Source organism: Hemiscyllium ocellatum, chromosome 23 (genome assembly GCF_020745735.1).
Source record: "Hemiscyllium ocellatum isolate sHemOce1 chromosome 23, sHemOce1.pat.X.cur, whole genome shotgun sequence".
NCBI lineage: Eukaryota > Metazoa > Chordata > Chondrichthyes > Orectolobiformes > Hemiscylliidae > Hemiscyllium > Hemiscyllium ocellatum.
The window spans coordinates 16,614,671-16,632,728 of NC_083423.1; the positions used below are offsets into that span (position 1 = coordinate 16,614,671).

General features: G+C 39.8%; 1 protein-coding gene across 1 annotated transcript in view; it reads left to right on the forward strand.

Moving 5' to 3' along the window:
- The window catches only part of LOC132826571 (collagen alpha-1(VII) chain-like), a 248,660-nt gene that overhangs the window by 98,537 nt on the left and 132,065 nt on the right, over positions 1–18,058 (forward strand). The window contains exons 41-42 of the mRNA XM_060842528.1: positions 4,450–4,494; positions 5,095–5,157. Coding sequence (XP_060698511.1) covers positions 4,450–4,494; positions 5,095–5,157 — 108 coding nt within the window. The remainder of the gene's footprint in view (positions 1–4,449; positions 4,495–5,094; positions 5,158–18,058) is intronic.

The following is an 18,058-nucleotide window of genomic DNA, read 5'->3' on the forward strand; positions in this document are numbered from 1 at the left end:
AGCAATTAAATTACCTCTCCATGCTACTGAGTAAATACTAAGAAAATTCAACTTTAAGGGGACCCACATTTCCAACACAATAACTGGAACTTCAGTTATTAGATGATGGAGTTTTTAACCAGTTGGCAAAAGAATAGTTGGGGAGACAATGAAAGTTATTTTTACATCTTTACAAATTGCTTCTGGTTATCTTATGATAAAAGCAAAATACTGCAGAACTGATCTGAAATAAAAACAAAGTGCTTGAGAAACTCAGCAGGCCTGGCAGCATCCATGGAGAGAAAAACAGAGATAACATTTCGAGCCATTGTGAAGAAGAGCCATAACTGACTCAGAATGTTTACTTTGTTTCTCTCCCTATTTCTTCTGCCATCTTCTATTATCATTTGTTATTTGTCCAAAGTAGACAAACTTATTTACTTGCTCAATATTGAAACCATCACTTCAAGTTTTACTCTAGTATCTTCTAATGTAGTCTTGCTGATCACCATTGCTTTCAAGTTCAATCTATATTCTGATGCTCTTGATATTTTCTGCCATTCACTGAGTTGTCATATAATCCACATTATGGGTGGCATGGTGGCACAATGGTTAGCCCTGCTGCCTCACAGCGCAGGAGACCCGGGTTCAATTCCCGCCTCAGGCAACTGACTGTGTGGAGTTTGCACATTCTCCCTGTGTCTGCGTGGCTTTCCTCCGGGTGCTCCGGGTTCCTCCCACAGTCCAAAAAGAATGTGCAGATTAGGTGAATTGGCCATGTTAAATTGCCCATAGTGTTAGGTAAATATAGGGGAATGGGTCTGGGTGGGTTGCACTTCGGTGGGTCGGTGTGGACTTGTTGGGCTGAAGGGCCTGTTTCCACACTGTAATTCAAAAGCAAGGAGGCAAACAACATAAAGCTTTCGATGCCATCCCTCAAACTGTGGTAAAATCTATTCCACAAACTGTCTCCAAAGAAACAGGCTTACATGTTATCTGTATCTTAGATTAGGGTAATGCATTTGATGTGTCCAGATGGACTTTAGCAAGGCTTTTGATAAGGCAAATTGGTCAATGAGGAGTCAAAGTTGCCTCCTAATTTTTTTTTATGCACGGATTTCCAAGATACATAGCATGACAGTGACTTCTGGAACTGGAAGTTAATGTTGTGATCTATATTACCATCCACAGAACTTTGGAACAGCTGTACAGTTTAGAGGGAATTTGCTAGGAGCCCATGAGATCTCAAGCAACATGGCAATGTTGAATATTGGCTGAATAGCAGGGCAGCATGGTGGCTCAGTGGTTAACACTGCTGCCTCACAGCACCAGGGACCGAGGTTCGATTCCAGCCTTAGGCAACTGTCTGTGTGGAGCTTGCACATTCTCCCCATGTCTGCGTGGGTTTCCTCCGGGTACTTCCGTTTCCTCCCACAGTCCAAATATGTGCAGGTCAGGTGAATTGGTCATGCTAAATTGCCCATAGTGTTAGATGCATTAGTCAGAGGGAAATGGGTCTGTGTGGGTTACTCTTCAGAGGTCAGTGTGGACTTGTTGGGCCGAAAGGCTTGTTTCCACACTGTTGGGAATCTAATGTAAAAATCTAATCAGAGGATGATTCCACAGTGCTCAGTGCTAGCATGCATCAATGATTTGCTCTTCACTATATGGGCTGAGATCAAGAAGTTGGTGGATGGCATGAAAATTGATCGGATGATTGCGAGAAGGATGTCTGTAATCTGCAGAAAGATATCAATATTTTTACCCAGAAAGATATCAATGGCCTAGTCAAGTGACAGATCTGTGGCAAGTGGAATTAAACCTGGAAAAGTAAATTAGTGCACATGGGGAGAGCTAATAAGGCAAGGGATTACACTGAGTGGTAGAACCCTGGCAAGAACTGAAGATCAGAAAGTCATTGCTGTGCATGTCCACAGATCCCCGAAAGTAGCAGGTCAGGTAAATGAGGTGGTTAAAAAGGCACATGGGCTAATTGCTCTTATTAGCTGAGGCATTGAATACAAAAGCAAGGAGATTATGCTGAAAGTATATAAAATGCTAGTTAGGCCCCAGATGGAGCACTTCATGTCATTCTGGTCACCACTTTATGGGAAGGAACTGATTGCTTAGAGAGGATGAAGGGTCATTTACCAGGATGTCTAGACAGGAGGATCTGAACTATGTGAAAAGATTGTACAGGCTGGGATTGTTTTTCTTTGAGCAGCGAAGATTAAGAGGGGACCTAAGAAAGGTCTGTAGGATTGAAGGGCAGTGATAGGATAGATGGGAAGGCACCTTTTCCCTTACAGGTCAAGTATCTTTTATCCACACATCCAAAAACCAAAAAAGCCTTAAAAATGAACATGTTTTCGAAAGTGCCCTCACCCAGGAGACAGACCTGAAAGGACCTGGCCAGACCTGAATAGGTCTAAAAGACTGAAAATCCAATTTCCAGGTCTATTTTTAAAAGGATGAAGCTTAGAGATAAAACTACAATACCACAGGACTAGGAAAAGTTATTGCTTAGGAAAGTTATCATTGCCGACAAGTCTATATACCAACACATCCCAAGGTTTTCAGATAAAACCTACCCAACCTGTAGTAAAGAGGTCAATGACCAGGGGTTTCAGATTTAAGGTAAAAGGTGATTTGGTTGCCATCAGGGCCTTGTCCACTTCAGCTTGATTGTAATACCTTGAAAAACCTGACTTAAACTTTCTCATTCCTGTCATGTCCCCATTTTTTAATTGAATTTTTAACAGCTTGAACTGGGGGTGACCGGGGTTCATTTGCCTCTTACCACATTAGGATGCAAGCTTCTTCCAGATTGGAAACTTATTTTAGCAGGAGGACAACGTGAATGTTGCTGTCTTCTTCCATGAGCTGTTGCATCTTCAAATGCCTTGTATTTTCTTTTAATTTTATTCATTGAGTCTTAGTCCGTACTGACAAAGAAGATATCTGAGAATTTGATAAACAGAAAGAGTAAGAATTTGCCAACCTGAGATTTAAGAAGTGGTCATTGTTGACAGCAGGAGCTTGTCATCAGGTCCAGAAAAGAATAGTTTGCTGCTGGATGGAAAAGTGCCCAATGGCCAGATCATGACTGACACGACTAAGGTGGGCCTGGAAGTATAGTGACTGGCATTAATCTGACTGGCAGAAGACAGTATGATAAAAGTGACAGATGGTTGACATGGTTAGTTGGGGTCATGGTTCATTGAACACAATTTCTGTTCTGACAATTTTCACTGAGGTTGTCCAGCAGAATTCAGTAGAACCATAGACAGATATTGTAAACAGCTAACAATATCAGTATTCCCCTGAGACACCCACTGACCAGCTACCAAAGCTATGATAGGTGTTCTGACTGATTAGTGACCTGAATCCTTTTGACCATAGGGAGATGTTAAGAAAAGGCCTTTCTGATAATTAGGGAGCAAAATTAGGAAAGGTAGTGAAAGACATTCTGCTGCATTATATAGTTAATTGGTTTCAGAACAGGGGCAGTAGGAAGATCACACAATAGAACTGAGTTTAAAATCTTAATGATCAAAGTTTTCAAGCTCCCAGTAAGTGCCTTTGGAAGAAAATGGTAGCAGCTGTCTTGGTGCTTCAAAAGTCAAAGCACTGGGCCCAGAAATGGTCAGGCTTTTGAATGAATGTGCTAGCATCAATGGTTTTCATGAAACTGAGTTCCAGTGAATGCCAGCTACACAGAAAAAGAAGAAATTCCACATTAAAGAACCCAATTACTGTTTCCCACCATCTTCCACTTTCTCATCTCATTATTATTACTCCTGACCTGACCCCGTACTCCTGCAAATCAACCCCCAGTCTTGGGTCTCTGCTCTTGACATGCCTCCCACAATCATTGGCTCAGGCTCTGTGACCCAACCATGCCCCAAACCATGACAGTATAATGCAGAGCAGTGCTGTGATGCCAATAGTCGGGCAGACTTGGCTGAAGTCAAAGTGCAACATAAACCAATGTGTCCAGGTACCTTACTATATTCTCATTTGTGCTGTGAAGTGCCATACCTGACACCATGTTCATCCACATCAAATCTCTGATTTGTCATTGGTAGCCCTGCCCAAACTTTCAAAGTGCAAAACTATTCCACATAATTGTTGTGCACCTCCCATTTCACTTCACATACAATGTGGAATATTCTATGGTTCCCCCAACCACATTCAACGAATCAACCATCAAGTAAGCTGTGACTAAACCTAGGGGCCTTGAAATTTCAGTGCAACACCCAGAAACACAAATGCTTATATCTCATTGGCGTGGGGAATTCATTAATCTCACTGGGAGCCACAAGGGAGATTAGAAACAACACTGCTTAATTTATGGGTAACACACATATACAGTGCAATTAGAATAACTTGCCTGCCGTATCCTAAAGTGCCCATCCTATTTGTTTTGTGCACCATTAAATCTTCATTTCTTCTTGCATCTTTAAATAGGAAAAGCAAAAGACAAGGCGGCATAAAAGCAAGCAGACATCAATGGTAAATTTCCTTTCTTGTTGCTAATTGTAAGTATATAGTCTCACAACCTGTCTATCCTCCTTCATCTTCACTGTGACAAAGTTAAGCACCAAGACCTTATTTTGGCAAATGAACAAAGCCAAAAGACTGCCATGTGGATAAATTTAAGGTTTTCTTCACTTTACATAAATTTGCATATTTTCTAAAATGATATAAAACTAAGAACTGCAGAGAAACAAAGTAATTTAGCAGTCAAGTCACACAAATTATTAAAAACCAATAGAGAAGCAATCAATATGTAATCACAAGACAGCTGGAATTGAAAGATGCTTCAGTCATTGTCAATCATGGGCCAATTAAAGTTTTTGTGACTAAATTTGAAGAATTTCTGTTGAAATTCCTTGAAAGTTTTTGATGGGACTATCAAGGGGATGATTTGAGACAGAAAAGTAGAGTTGAAATACAAATCAACCACAATCTAATTAATGATTAATTGAAAACTGGAGGGACTTTATGACATGTTACTTCTCTTCATATGACCTCAACTCTTGAAGGCATTTAAGCTAGGCTGCAAAGGTACATACATTGGGCAGCTGTGATTTGTCATTCCTTGTATTGCAGGCAGACGATCCTAGTCTAGATGGTGTTTTCAATATTTCCAATACTCATCTTTATACATCAAAGGTAAGCAATAACAGGATCAACTAATGTACTAAACACAATCTGAGAAGGTAATGTTAGTGCTGCATTTCCAATCCCAAATGGGGACTCTTAAGCCAAATAGATTTACATGGAACATTCCAAAATTGAATCCTTTGAATGAAACGCCTCTACAGCCACTGTTCCAATGCCCTGCTTTCTGAGACAATTAAGTTGTTTTGAGAATAATTTCCTGAGAGAAACAGAGTTCAGGTTCTTTTATCACAATATTGGATGAGATTATGGTTTTCAACAAAAAGACTGACTGTTAATCAGAAAACAGGTTGACTTCACAACATTTAAGAAAATGGAAGTAGATTGTTTTGAGTGCCATTTTGATTTCTCACCTAGAATAAGTGACAAAACAGTAGTGAGTACACTCAACAGAGTACTGAATAGGGGGCCAGACCATATTCAGCTTCATGCCTCCCTTGACTGCCATCAGCAAACTTCTCTATCCTCATTGAAGACTGAAGAAGAATTTGCTGAATGGGCATATATAGGCAAAATGGCAGCTTTCTGAGCAAACCAAGTTGGAAGATATCAGGAAAAGATAGGTAAAGTACACTGAGAAAGGACCTCCCGAGTAAACAATTTTATTCACTGTTTTATGTTATAGCCAGGAGAAATATTTGCACATCTATACTAAAAAATTTTGTGCTGTGGCCGACAACTATTGCAGATTTAAGGATTACTTTTGTTAATAATAATGCTGGTTGTTGACCCAAGGATCACTGATTTAAAACTGAAACGAGGAAAAATCTTTCTTTATGGGATTGAGAGTTTTTGGAGCTCTCTACCCCAGGGAGTGGTAGAGGCAGGGTTATTGAATATTTTTAAAGCACAAATAGATACCTTCTTGGCTGACAAGGAAGTCAAGGGATAATCAGGGTAGGAAGAAATGTGAAGTTGAGCCTACAGTCAGATCACCAATGATCTTATTAAATAGCAAAGCAGGTTCAGTGGGACCAAATTGCTTACTCCTGCTCCTAGTTCATTTTATACTTAATGCATAATCATATGTTTTCCAAGATTAAAGACCAGACAGCACTTGAAAAGGAAATTTTAACATCACCATTTACTTCTTCTAAAACTCAACAAATACGTGTCTCACCTGGTAAAAATATTACTTGTGCAAGCCTTGTGAATTATTTGAGGTGTTAATCCTTTCTTGGTATGCTGCAGGCCTTCACGTGGATGTCTCTCTGCAGAAACATTCCAACAAATTAAACTTCATTTCTTTTTCACTTACACAGGATCATTCATATACCCACACAGATCCAGATTCTGTCAGAGATTTGGGAAATTAAGGTGCTCCATTCAGTTTACCAATTCAAATATGTAATGTCATTTGAAGCTTTAATTACTAGACTTTCACTTTCTCCTTTTTTGACAATTGGTATTGATCTCGAAGTGAACTTCTGTTCACACCATATGCTTCCTGAACAACTTTATCCACTTGGGTGGCAACTTTGAGGGATCAATGTACTTGCACACCCAGATCCCTCTATACCTCCACACTGCCAAGAATCCTGTCTTTTAATCCTGTATTCAGCATTTGAGTTTGACCTTCCAAAATGGCACAAATGACTACATAGCCAGGCTTCTTTTAAAAAAGAACTTGAATTTATAACAGCTGTAACAGTCAGTAATTTATCCCTATAGCACATAATAACTTAGATTAAATATATTATAAAATGTGGAATGTGAGATGGGTATGATAAGTGGCAAAGGAAGGAAATAAAAATTGCATTTAGAAGATAGAACATAGAAAAGTACAGACAGAACAGGCCCTTCGGCCCACAATGTTATGCCGAGGATTAATCCTAGTGTAAAATAAAATAACCTAACCTACACACTTCTCAATTCACTGCTGTCCAGGTGCATGTCCAGCAGTCGCTTAAATGTCCCTAATGATTTTGCTTCCACCACAGTCGCTGGCAACACATTCCATGCATTCACAACTCTCTGTGTAAAGAACCTTCCTCTGACATCCCCTCTATACCTTTCTCCTAATATCTTCAAACTATGACCACTCATGCCAGTCAATCCTGCCCTGGGGAAAAGTCTCTGTCTATTGACTCTATCCATGCCTCTCATTATCTTGTATACCTCGATCAGGTCACCTCTCTTCCTGCTTCTCTCCAGAGAGAAAACTCCGAGCTTAATCAACTTCTCTTCATAAAACAAGCCCTCCAGTCCAGGCAGTATCCCGGTAAACCTTCTTTGCACCCCCTCCAAAGCCTGCGTATCTTTCCTATAATAGGGCAACTAGAACTGGACACAATATTTTAAGTGTGGTCTCACCAGGGACTTGTAGAGCTATAGCAAAACCTTGCAGTTCTTAAACTTGATTCCCCATTAATGAAAGCCAAAACACAATATGCTTCCTGAACAACTCTAACAACTTGGGTGGCAACTTTGAGGGATCAATGTACTTGCACACCCAGATCCCTCTGTACCTCCACACTGCCAAGAATCCTGTCTTTTAATCCTATATTCAGCATTTGAGTTCGACCTTCCAAAAGCATCAATTTGCATTTATCCAGGTTGAACTCCATCTGCCATTCCTCAGCCCAGCTCTGCATCCTATATCACTGCAGCCTGCAATAGCCCTCTATACATCAATGGCATCTCCAACATTTGTCATCTGCAAATTTACTAACCCACCCCATAACCTCCTCATCCAAGTCATTTATAAAAACAAACATTTCAACTCCTCCGCCACTCCGGCAAGGACATGCAGATCATGTGCCTCCACCATTGGATTTGTTCAAGGATAAAGTGCGTAGAATCAAATAATCATACAATCCATCGAGTCTCCTTCAACCTTCTGAAGAGCATCCCACCCATGCCCAAACCCCTACCCTACCCCTATATCCCTGTATTTACCATGGCTAATTCATCGAGCAGTTATATCACCAAGTATAATTATGGCTTCTTGAGTTATCTGAATGTATTTCACTGTTTAACGCTGGTCAATTCATGATCTTGTACAGAATGGCCTTGTTGCAATGCCAGCAGCCAAAAGCTAGGCCATAGGCTAGGCTACTTACAACATTGCGAAAGTGAGGACTACAGATGCTGGAGATTAGAGTCGAAAGTGTAGGGTGCTGAAAAAGCACAGCAGGTCAGGCAGCATCCAAGGAGCAGGACAGTTGATGTTTTGGGCAAAAGTCCTTCATCAGGAATGAGGCTGTGAGTCGAGGGAGTGGTGAGATAAATGGGAGGGAGGGTGGGGCAAAGGGGGAAGATAGCTGAGAGTGCGATAGGTAGGGGGTTAGTGGTGATAAGTCAGAGAGGAGGAGGGTGGAGTGGATGGGTGGGAAGAAAGATGGACAGGTAGGACAGGTCATGAGGGCAGTGCCAAGTTGGAAAGTTGGATCTGGGATAAGGCGGAGGGGAAGGGAAATGAGGAAACTGGTGAAATCCACATTGTGGTTGGAAGGTTCTGAGGTGGAAGATAAAGCATTCTTCTTCCAGGTGCTGGGTGGTTAGGGAGTGGTGATGGAGGAGGCCCAGGACCTGCATGTCCTTGGCAGAGTGGTGGGGGAGTTGAAATGTTCATCCACTGGTCAGTGGGGTTGATTGGTATGGGTGTCCCAGAGTGTTCTCTGAAGTGCTGTGTAAGTAGGCATCTTGTCTCCCCAATATAGAGGAGACCACATCAGGAGTAACAGATACAGTAAATAATATCTGTGGAAGTTCAGGTGTAACTTTGATGGATGTGGAAGGCTCCTTTGGGGACTTGGATGGAGGTGGGTGGGGGGGGGGGTGGTGGTGTGGGTAATTCCTGTGGTGGCAGGGGAAGGTGCCAGGAGGGGAGGGTGGGTTGATGGGGGTATGGACCTGACGAGGGAGTCGCGGAGGGAACAGAGATGGGGTGGGGATGGAAATATATATCTGCTGGTGGGGTCCGTTTATAGGTAACGAAAATGGCAGAGGATGATGCGATGTATATGATTCATTGGGGAGACAGGATGCCTACTCGCAGAGCGCCTCAGAGAACATCTCTGGGACACCTGCACCAACCAACCCCACCGGCCCGTGGCTGAACACTTCAACTCCCCCTCCCACTCCAACAGGAACATACAGGTCCTGGGCCTCCTCCATAGCCACTCCCTAACCACCCGACACTTGGAGGAGGAGCACCTCATCTTCCGACTCTGGACCCTCCAACCCCCACGGCATCAATGTGGATTTCACCAGTTTCCTCATTTCCCCTCCCCCTCACCTTATCCCAGGTCCAACCTTCCAACTCGACACCGCCCTCATGACCTGTCCATCTTCCTTCCCACCTATCCGCTCCACCCTCCTCTCCGACCTATCACCATTACCCCCACCTCCATCTACCTATCGCACTCTCAGCTATCGTCCCTCCCTTGCCCCACTTCCCCCTCCCATTTATCTCACCACCTCCTCAGCTCACAGCCTCATTCCTGATGAAGGCCTTTTGCCTGAAACGTCGACTCCCCTGCTCCTGCTCCTCGGATGCTACCTGTCCTGCTGTGCTTTTCCAGCACCACTGTCTCGACATTGCTTTAGTAATGGAGGTTGAAAATATATTTCACTGGAGTTGACAAAAATTGACTTGATAACAAGACCCATATCTTAAAATTAAAAATGGGTGAATGTTTAATTAATTCAAATGAAAATCCTTTCAGAAGTGTCATCCATTTACTTAAAATGACTTAACACTACTATTAAAAAAAGAAGGCCGGGATGCAATTAAATATTCATGGAACACGATTTGATTTCAAGGACAGTTTCTTTCCGCATCACATTGGCAATTTAGCATGAAATCAAAATTAATCATGACATAATGCTTTGTTTGGTCTTTAATTGATCAATTATAGTCTCAATGAAACTATTTTTACCATGTTACTACTTAAGTATATGTCATCATGTTAAATGAAAAAACTTTCTTGCAATAAGCGCAAAGGGAACTTCGCAAGAAGAAAAACAATATTTAAAACTTTCCAATATTACTAAAATATTCATCTGCTTTAAAAATTTAAGGATTAAAAAGGAATCAATTTTAATTAAAATGTATATAAAATGTAAGGTTTTGCCCAGAATCTAAAAATAATATTAATTTAATTGCTTGTTATTACTGGTTACTAAGTGTAATTGGAATATTGTATTGATTTATTTTCTGATATTTATGAACTGATAGAGTCATAGAGGTGTACAGGCAGGGAAACAGACCCTTCAGTCCAACTCGTTCAAGCCGACCAGATATCCCAACCTAATCTTGTCCCATTTCCCAGCACTAGGCCCACATCCCTCTAAACTCTCCCTATTCATATACACATCTAGATGCCTTTTAAATGTTGTAATTGTACCAGCTTCCATCATTTCCTATAGCAACTTATTCCATACATGCATCACCCTGTGCGTGAAAAAGTTGCTCTTTGCCTCTTTTATATCTATCCCCTCTCACCCTAAATCTATGCCCTGGAAGTCTGGACTTCGCCACCCCCAAGTAAAAGACTTTGTCTATTTATCCTAACAATTCCCCTCATGATTTTATAAATCTCTGTAAGGTAACCCCTCAGTCTTTGACACTCCAAGGAAAACAGCCTCAGTCTATTCAGCCTTTCCCTGCAGCTCAAATCCTCCAACACTGGCAAGATCCTTGTAAATCTGTCCTGAACCCTTTCAAGTTTCACAACATCTTTCCGAAAGGAAGGAGAGCAGAATTGCACGCAATATTCCAAAAATGACGTAACGAATGCCCTGTAAAGCTGCAACATGATTTCCCAACTCATATACTCAGTATTCTGACCAATAAAGGAAAACATACTAAACGTCTTCTTTGTTATCCTATCTACCTGCAACTTTACCTTCAAGGAGCTAAGAATCTGCACTCCAAGGTCTCTTTGTTCAGCAACACTCCCTAGGACCTTACTACTAAATGTTGCACCTCGCATTTATCTAAATTAATCCCCATCTGCTACTCCTTAGTCCGTTGGCCAATCTAATCAAATTCCCACTGTAATCTAACGTAACTGTCTTTGGTGTCCACTACACCTCCAATTTTGGTATCATCTGCAAACTAACTAACTATACTTATGTTCACATCCAAATCATTTATATAAATGATGAAAAGTAGTAGACCCAGCACTGACCCTTGTGGCATGCCACTGGCCACAGGCCTCCAATCTGAAAAACAATCCTCCACCACCACCCTCTGTCTTCTACCTTTGAGCCAGTTCTGTATCCAAATGGTTAGCTCTCCCTGTGTTTCGTGAGAGACACGAAAATCATCACAACTCCTAAGTGAGAACTGTGAAAAGTGGAGGACAAGACTGGTAAATGGAACCTTTTAGTCAGCATGGAATACCATTGTTATAATTTAATCAGAGCTTCATGGCAGTCATTGCTGTCTAATAGCTCACAATCCTACAATCCATGCTCATAACCCCAGTTGGGGTCCTGACCCCACTTTGGGAAGCCCTGAGATAGTCCATATTATACATGATCCCTGAGTGACAATAGTAGATAAATCTGGCATTATTTAAACACCATGTGCAATTTTGATCTTCTTTTCTAAGGAAGGTTGCTCTTGCTCTTTAAGGGTAGCAATTAAGGTTTACCAGGCTGATTCCAGGGATGGTGGGACTGATGTATGAGGAGAAATTGACTAGATTAGGATTGTTTTCGCTTGAGTTTAGACAATTGGTGGATGGGGTGGAATCTCATAGAGACTTATAAAATGATAACAAAACTAGACAGGGTAGATGCAGGAAGGATGTTCCCAATGGTGAATGTATCCAGAGCTATGGGTCACAGTCTGAGGATTCAGGACTGACCATTCAAGACAGAAATGAGAAGACATTTGTTCACCCAAAAAGTGGTTAACCTGTGGAGTTCATTACCATAGGAAGTAGTTGGTGCCACAACATTGAATGTATTCAAGAGGTGGCTAGTTATAGCAGTTGGGGTGAATGGCATCAAAGGTTAGGGGGAGCAAGTGAGGATCTAAAATATGGATTTAGGCTGTTGTCAGGAGCAACATTTCAAGCATGCTTTTATTAACCACAGAATAGTTTCTCAATGCAAAGTAACATAACAAAATGGCTGCAAATTAACACTATGTTTAAAATGGCTTCTCACCCTGCTAAAGGCTGCATTCCTGTCTTGTTGAGCTAATTGAATTAAAGATAAAGCAGAACAATGGACCCTTCACAGCATGGAATTAACTAAGCTAGATAGGACGTTACTAACCATCTTAGTTAACCTTGAAATGCAGGTGGGAAGAGATAATGTTTAGTAAACAACTTTGTTTCCCAGGAAATATCATTGGGTTAACCTGCTGTCCATTATGTCATTTTATTACACTTTATTGGATTTACTCTGCAATTAAGAAACATATAAAAATTACATTTGTTCCAAGTGAAATTGTGCAGTTTCTCCAAGGAACACAGGAGCTTTTAAACCTCTGTGTTGCTGGACAAACCTGTGCCCGACGTCTTAATAAACTGTGAAATCTTGCTGAAGCAGATTGCATTCCTGTTGATTATTTGACCAACTGAGGAATCAAGAGACCCCTCCCTGGAAGGTCGAGATCTTCAAAAGCAGGATTAGACTGTCAAGTTGGATGATCAGCCATAGTCATGATGAATGGTGGAGCAGGCTCAAAGGGCCGAATGGCCTCCTCCTGCTCCTGTATTCTGTTTCTTCTCCAGGTAGCAATCTCAACTGAAGAATTGAATTGAATTGAAATGAATCTATTATCATGTGTACTGAGGCACAGTGAAAAGCTTTGTGTTGCGAGCATTACAAGCAGATCACATAGTTAAGTAGCATAGATAGTAAACAATAGGTAAACAGTGGCAAAAAACAAAAACACAGATACAGGCAAATGTTTGTGAGCCCATTCAGTATTATAACAACAGGAGGATAGAAACTGTTACAAAACTGGCTGGTGCATGTGTTCAGGCTTCTGTACCTTCTCCCCAATGGTAGAGGTTGTAGAAAAACATTGCCAGGATGGGATGGATCTTTGAGAATGCTGGCGGCCTTTCCTTGACAGGGGCCTGGTAGATGGATTCTATAGATGGGAGGTTGGCCTTTGTGATTGTCTGGGCCGAGTTCACCACTCTCTGTAACTGTCTCCTATCTCGAATTGTACAGTTACCATACCAGGTAGTGATACATCCAGACAGAATGCTCTCGGTGGCGTACACGCTTCAAGCTCTCTGCCTGTATTCCTGATGAAGAGCTTTTGCCCGAAACGTCAATTTTACTGCTCCTTGGATGCTGCCTGAACTGCCGTGCTCTTCCAGCACCACTAATCCAGAATCTGGTTTCCAGCATCTGCAGTCATTGTTTTTACCCACCTATAAAGTTAGGCAAGGGTTTTTGCCGTTGTGTCAAATTTCCTCAGTTGCCTGAGGAAGAAGAGACGTTATTGGGCCTTTGTAACCATGAAGAGTCCAAGAAAGCTTGTTGTGGATAACCACTCCCAGGAGCTTGACACATAGTTTAATCGTTGCTTATGCCATGATTTTACTCTGGAGTAAGAAAAAGAAGCTGGCCCAAGTCTATCTCAGCCAGAACAGTGATTGAACCCTGCCCCACTGGTATTATCCTGAACCACATGCGAAACAGCTAGCCAACTGAAGTAAGCAGCTTCTCCAGCGAGCATATGATCTCACCCAATTGAAGTAAAAAGACTGCATCTATTAAAATAACTGGATTTGTGTAGCTACCTTTCCTTGATCTTAACAATTCAAACTTCATTTAATCCAACTGTCCATGAACAGACTACACAGCATAATTTCAGCAAAGACTTTATCTCTGAGAAAGGACTATGGAAAGAATTTGCATTCAAGAATTCAAAAACGATTTAAAATGCCCAATAAATTTCTAAATATGAGTTACCAGTGTCTTACTGACATTTTCAACTCTCTTAAAATACTTAATTGCACATAAATTATTTTGTTTAATTAGAATAATTCATAGTTCCATTACAGTGTATTAAAACATCATAAAGAATAATGTTTATAAAGTTGAATTTTGCATTTTGTGCTTAATATTTGGAAAATATTATAATAAATATTCCATGTAAACTAAAAAAAGCTAACCTTGTCTTGCAAGTAAAATTCTCCTTGTGAGCTTTATTAAACAATATGTTAACAACAAAAATAAATCTACACTGGGAAGACATCTCACCAACCAAAAAACCTCACTGCACAGCTGTTAATTTTTAACCTGAAGGGGATCTGTAAAGGAAACTCGAGTGGAGAAGATTACATGGTTAGTAGAACCCATTGGCTTTTCCTTATGTTCAAATTTAATATATCTAGAAGGCTTGAAACATATATTTTAAACTTATGTGAAAAACTTGCATTAAAAATTTTATTGAATCATTTTGTAATTTTAACAAAAGATTTCCTGGTTTTATGCTGAGGGCCTCAGAATCCACTGAATGCAACATATATTTAAATATCAGACAATACTTTAAGCACTGCACTTAGTTTTCCAACATTCACTTGCCTGTGACATTCAGGCAAGACTCAGAAATATCCCTCCTTAATTTAGAAGTTGCTTATAGACAGAACTGGAAGAAGTGAGCAATGTTCACAACCCATGAATGAATTTTTAAAAACCCATTTAATTTTGGGACAGATTCTGTCTATTCTTCAATCTCAATATCCTGCAGTAATTCATTCTCCTAGGCTAAACACATCTGCAATAATAGCCAGTGACATTTATATGTTGCCTTTAATGGAGAAAAACATTCCATGGTGTATCATAGAAATGTTAGATTTCACACCAACCTATATAAGAAAATATCAGAACAGGTGACCAAAAGCTTGGTCAAAGAGATAAGACTTAAGAAACATCTTAAATTAAGAGAGAGAGGAAGGGAGATAATGATGCTTAAGAAGAAAATTTCACACCATGTAGGACCAAGGCTGCAGAGGTTAGGGCTACCAATGTTGGAACCTTGGAAACTTGCCAACGAGCAACATGCCAGAATTGGAGGAATGCAGAACTCGGTTAGAGCTAAAGCATTTACAGAAGTAAGAGACATTACCTTGTTTTTCCTGGAATGTTTCAATGGGAATGGATATTCTGCCTATTCAATGGATACATAATCTAAAGGTCACATTTTGAAACATATATTCCAACATTTAATTAATGCTTTAAAAAATGGTCATGTTGAATGGTGTTAATTTGACATCTGGATGATTTGTTTTTCTCTACAATTTAAAATATCATGGAATATGTACAGCAAACAAAGAAGCCATTGAGCTCTGTGTAAGAGCAATTTCCTTGGAGCTGCAGCTCATGTTTTCCCTGTATCTCTCCAAATTTTCCTCTTCAGAAAACGATTCAATTCTCTTTTGAAAGCCATGATGGAATCTGCTTCCATCACAATCTCAGGCACTGCATTCCAGATCCTCACTAAGCACAGTATAATTGTTTTTTCTATATGAATTGTTTGCTAATAACCTTAAAACAGATCATTCTACCAATAAGAACCATCTGTACTTTGCCTTGATCCCTCATGATTTTAAAAACCTCAATCAAATCGCTTCTCAATTTGTCCTATCTTTCCACATGACTGAAGTTCAGCATACTTGTAATCTTTCTCTTATGACTTCACAATCCACAATCTGTGGTACCCAGAATTGGACACAATTTCCAATTAAGACAAGCCAATGTGTTATACAATTGGAAAGGACTTGCGGAGTATGGTTTGATATGACACTGAAATTCTAGATCCAAAGACACTGCCCACTTTTTTAGGTCTGGGATGCAGTTTGTGGAGATCTTAGCTTCTTGAAGCAGGTACACGACAGTAGATTAATTCCCTGATTTGAGTGCAATCCAATTTCTAAGTTATGTAAACCATGTAAGTACTATCTACAAACTTTGTCCTTCAAGCACAATCAGAATGATTAATATTACTTTATCTGGCTTCCATATACCTGTGAAGGAAAAGCAGCAAATGTTCCCAATCCTTGTCACTACTCAGACATCCTGCCATAATATATTTGCAAATCTGACGTAAAACCTTGCCTGACTGAATCATTTAGAGTCGCAAATTCTGATTGGGTATATTCCTAGAAATTGCATCACATGCCCCTCACCACATGGCACAACAGGTCCATCCTGCAGCCCACTGTCTTTCCAAAATGACTGAACAGGAAACCAACTCTTAATTACCTGATTAGACTTTTGGCCCAACAACATTTCACTCCATCTGCAAAAGACCTTTTTAGCTAATAAGTTAAGATATTCAAATGATTTTTAAAAGAATTGAAACAAAGTCTCTTTGACTTTTCCCTCACTTTACTCACCACAGTGTCATGGAGATTAAATTCTCATTCTTGAAGAGTCAGGGAAATCCTGTAGATTTGGCAAGCCTCATGTAGTCAAACAACATAGTTAAATCTTCACTGAGGATGAAAACTGCAACTTTGTTGAGATGCAAAGTAGGCTGGAAATACCCTTGGATCTGTGGTACAACACAAGCCACTGCCTTCAGGACAGAAAGCAAATGAGGCAAAAGACAACTAAATTCATAGCTATTATAGCAGAAAGGACATTTGACCCATCAAATTTGTTTTGGTACTGCTTCAGCTGTAATTGTCAATTCTAATTGCATTTCCTTGCCCTTTTCCTTTCATTTTAAGTTACACATTATCAAAAAAATTATCCAAATTCTTTCAAACATGTTATAGACACTCTCAAAATAATTACTTACTGTAATTAAGCATTCTAGTTATCTATTTGAAGAAAATCTCTTCTGACATGTGATGTTGTTATTCGAATCTTGATAATGAGTCATAAGTCTGTGTTCCTTGTTACCTCTTCACCAAATAATAAGAATGTTCCCTCATTTCAAAAGCTCGACCAGATCTTATAGATTCTCATAAATTTCATAGATCCAATGGAGAAAATAAAAAATTGTGTTCATCTTTACAATGATAACTTTTAGTTTCTGTTGACATTTAATGAATCCTCTCTTTATACTTTGCATTAATCCAATATATTTCCAATAAAAGGATAATCAAAACTGTATCCGATATTCTAATTGGGACCAAACAATTTCTTGTACACACTTAAAAAGTCTCTCAAGTAGCTCAAAGGAAATTATTTCACCTTATATTCAAGATATTTTAAGCTTCTTATCTTTGAGGTCCAAGCATAAATCATAGTATGAACCCCAGAGTAGGCCACTGTTCTACTAAATCAAGAAGTTATAACCAATGAAAGTGCATACTCATGTCAATTGTATGTCAGGTTGAGGTTATGATTCCCACAGTAGTTCCGTTTGAAGAAATGGCAGCATTCATAGCTAAAACTCAGCATAGGCAGTAGCTAATGAAATATTGGCTCCTTCTGCCTTGTAATTTAGTCTGACTGTATTTAACATTTTTCTTACCCATCTTGTCTTTTTACATTTCACACTCCTAGTCCACTGTTTCATCTGTGAGTTTTCTAACCCATTATTTTGAACAAGATCTCCTTTCATCCAACTCAAATTTACTCATTTTCAGTCTGTGTCTTGGACTCTCTGATGACTTTATCTATTTCATTATCAATTATATAACCTAAAATGTTCATATTTCCCAACTGTCTTTTATTGATCTACCTTGGTATTTCCTCAGATAGGTGACCTCATCACCAACATCTCTAAATTGCCAATAAATTCATAATTTCCTCCTTATTATCTAGTTGATCCAAAATATACTCCTAATGGTTAACTATTAACTCAGATTAATTATTTCTTTCATTTCTTAATGCAGCCAGATTCAAGTTTCCTTCCTATATCTGTAATAGTGTTCTTGTTTAATTAAGCAACAATTTATCTCATTTCTACAACCCTGTCTTTGAGGATATTATTGCCTGGAATAGTTAAGTA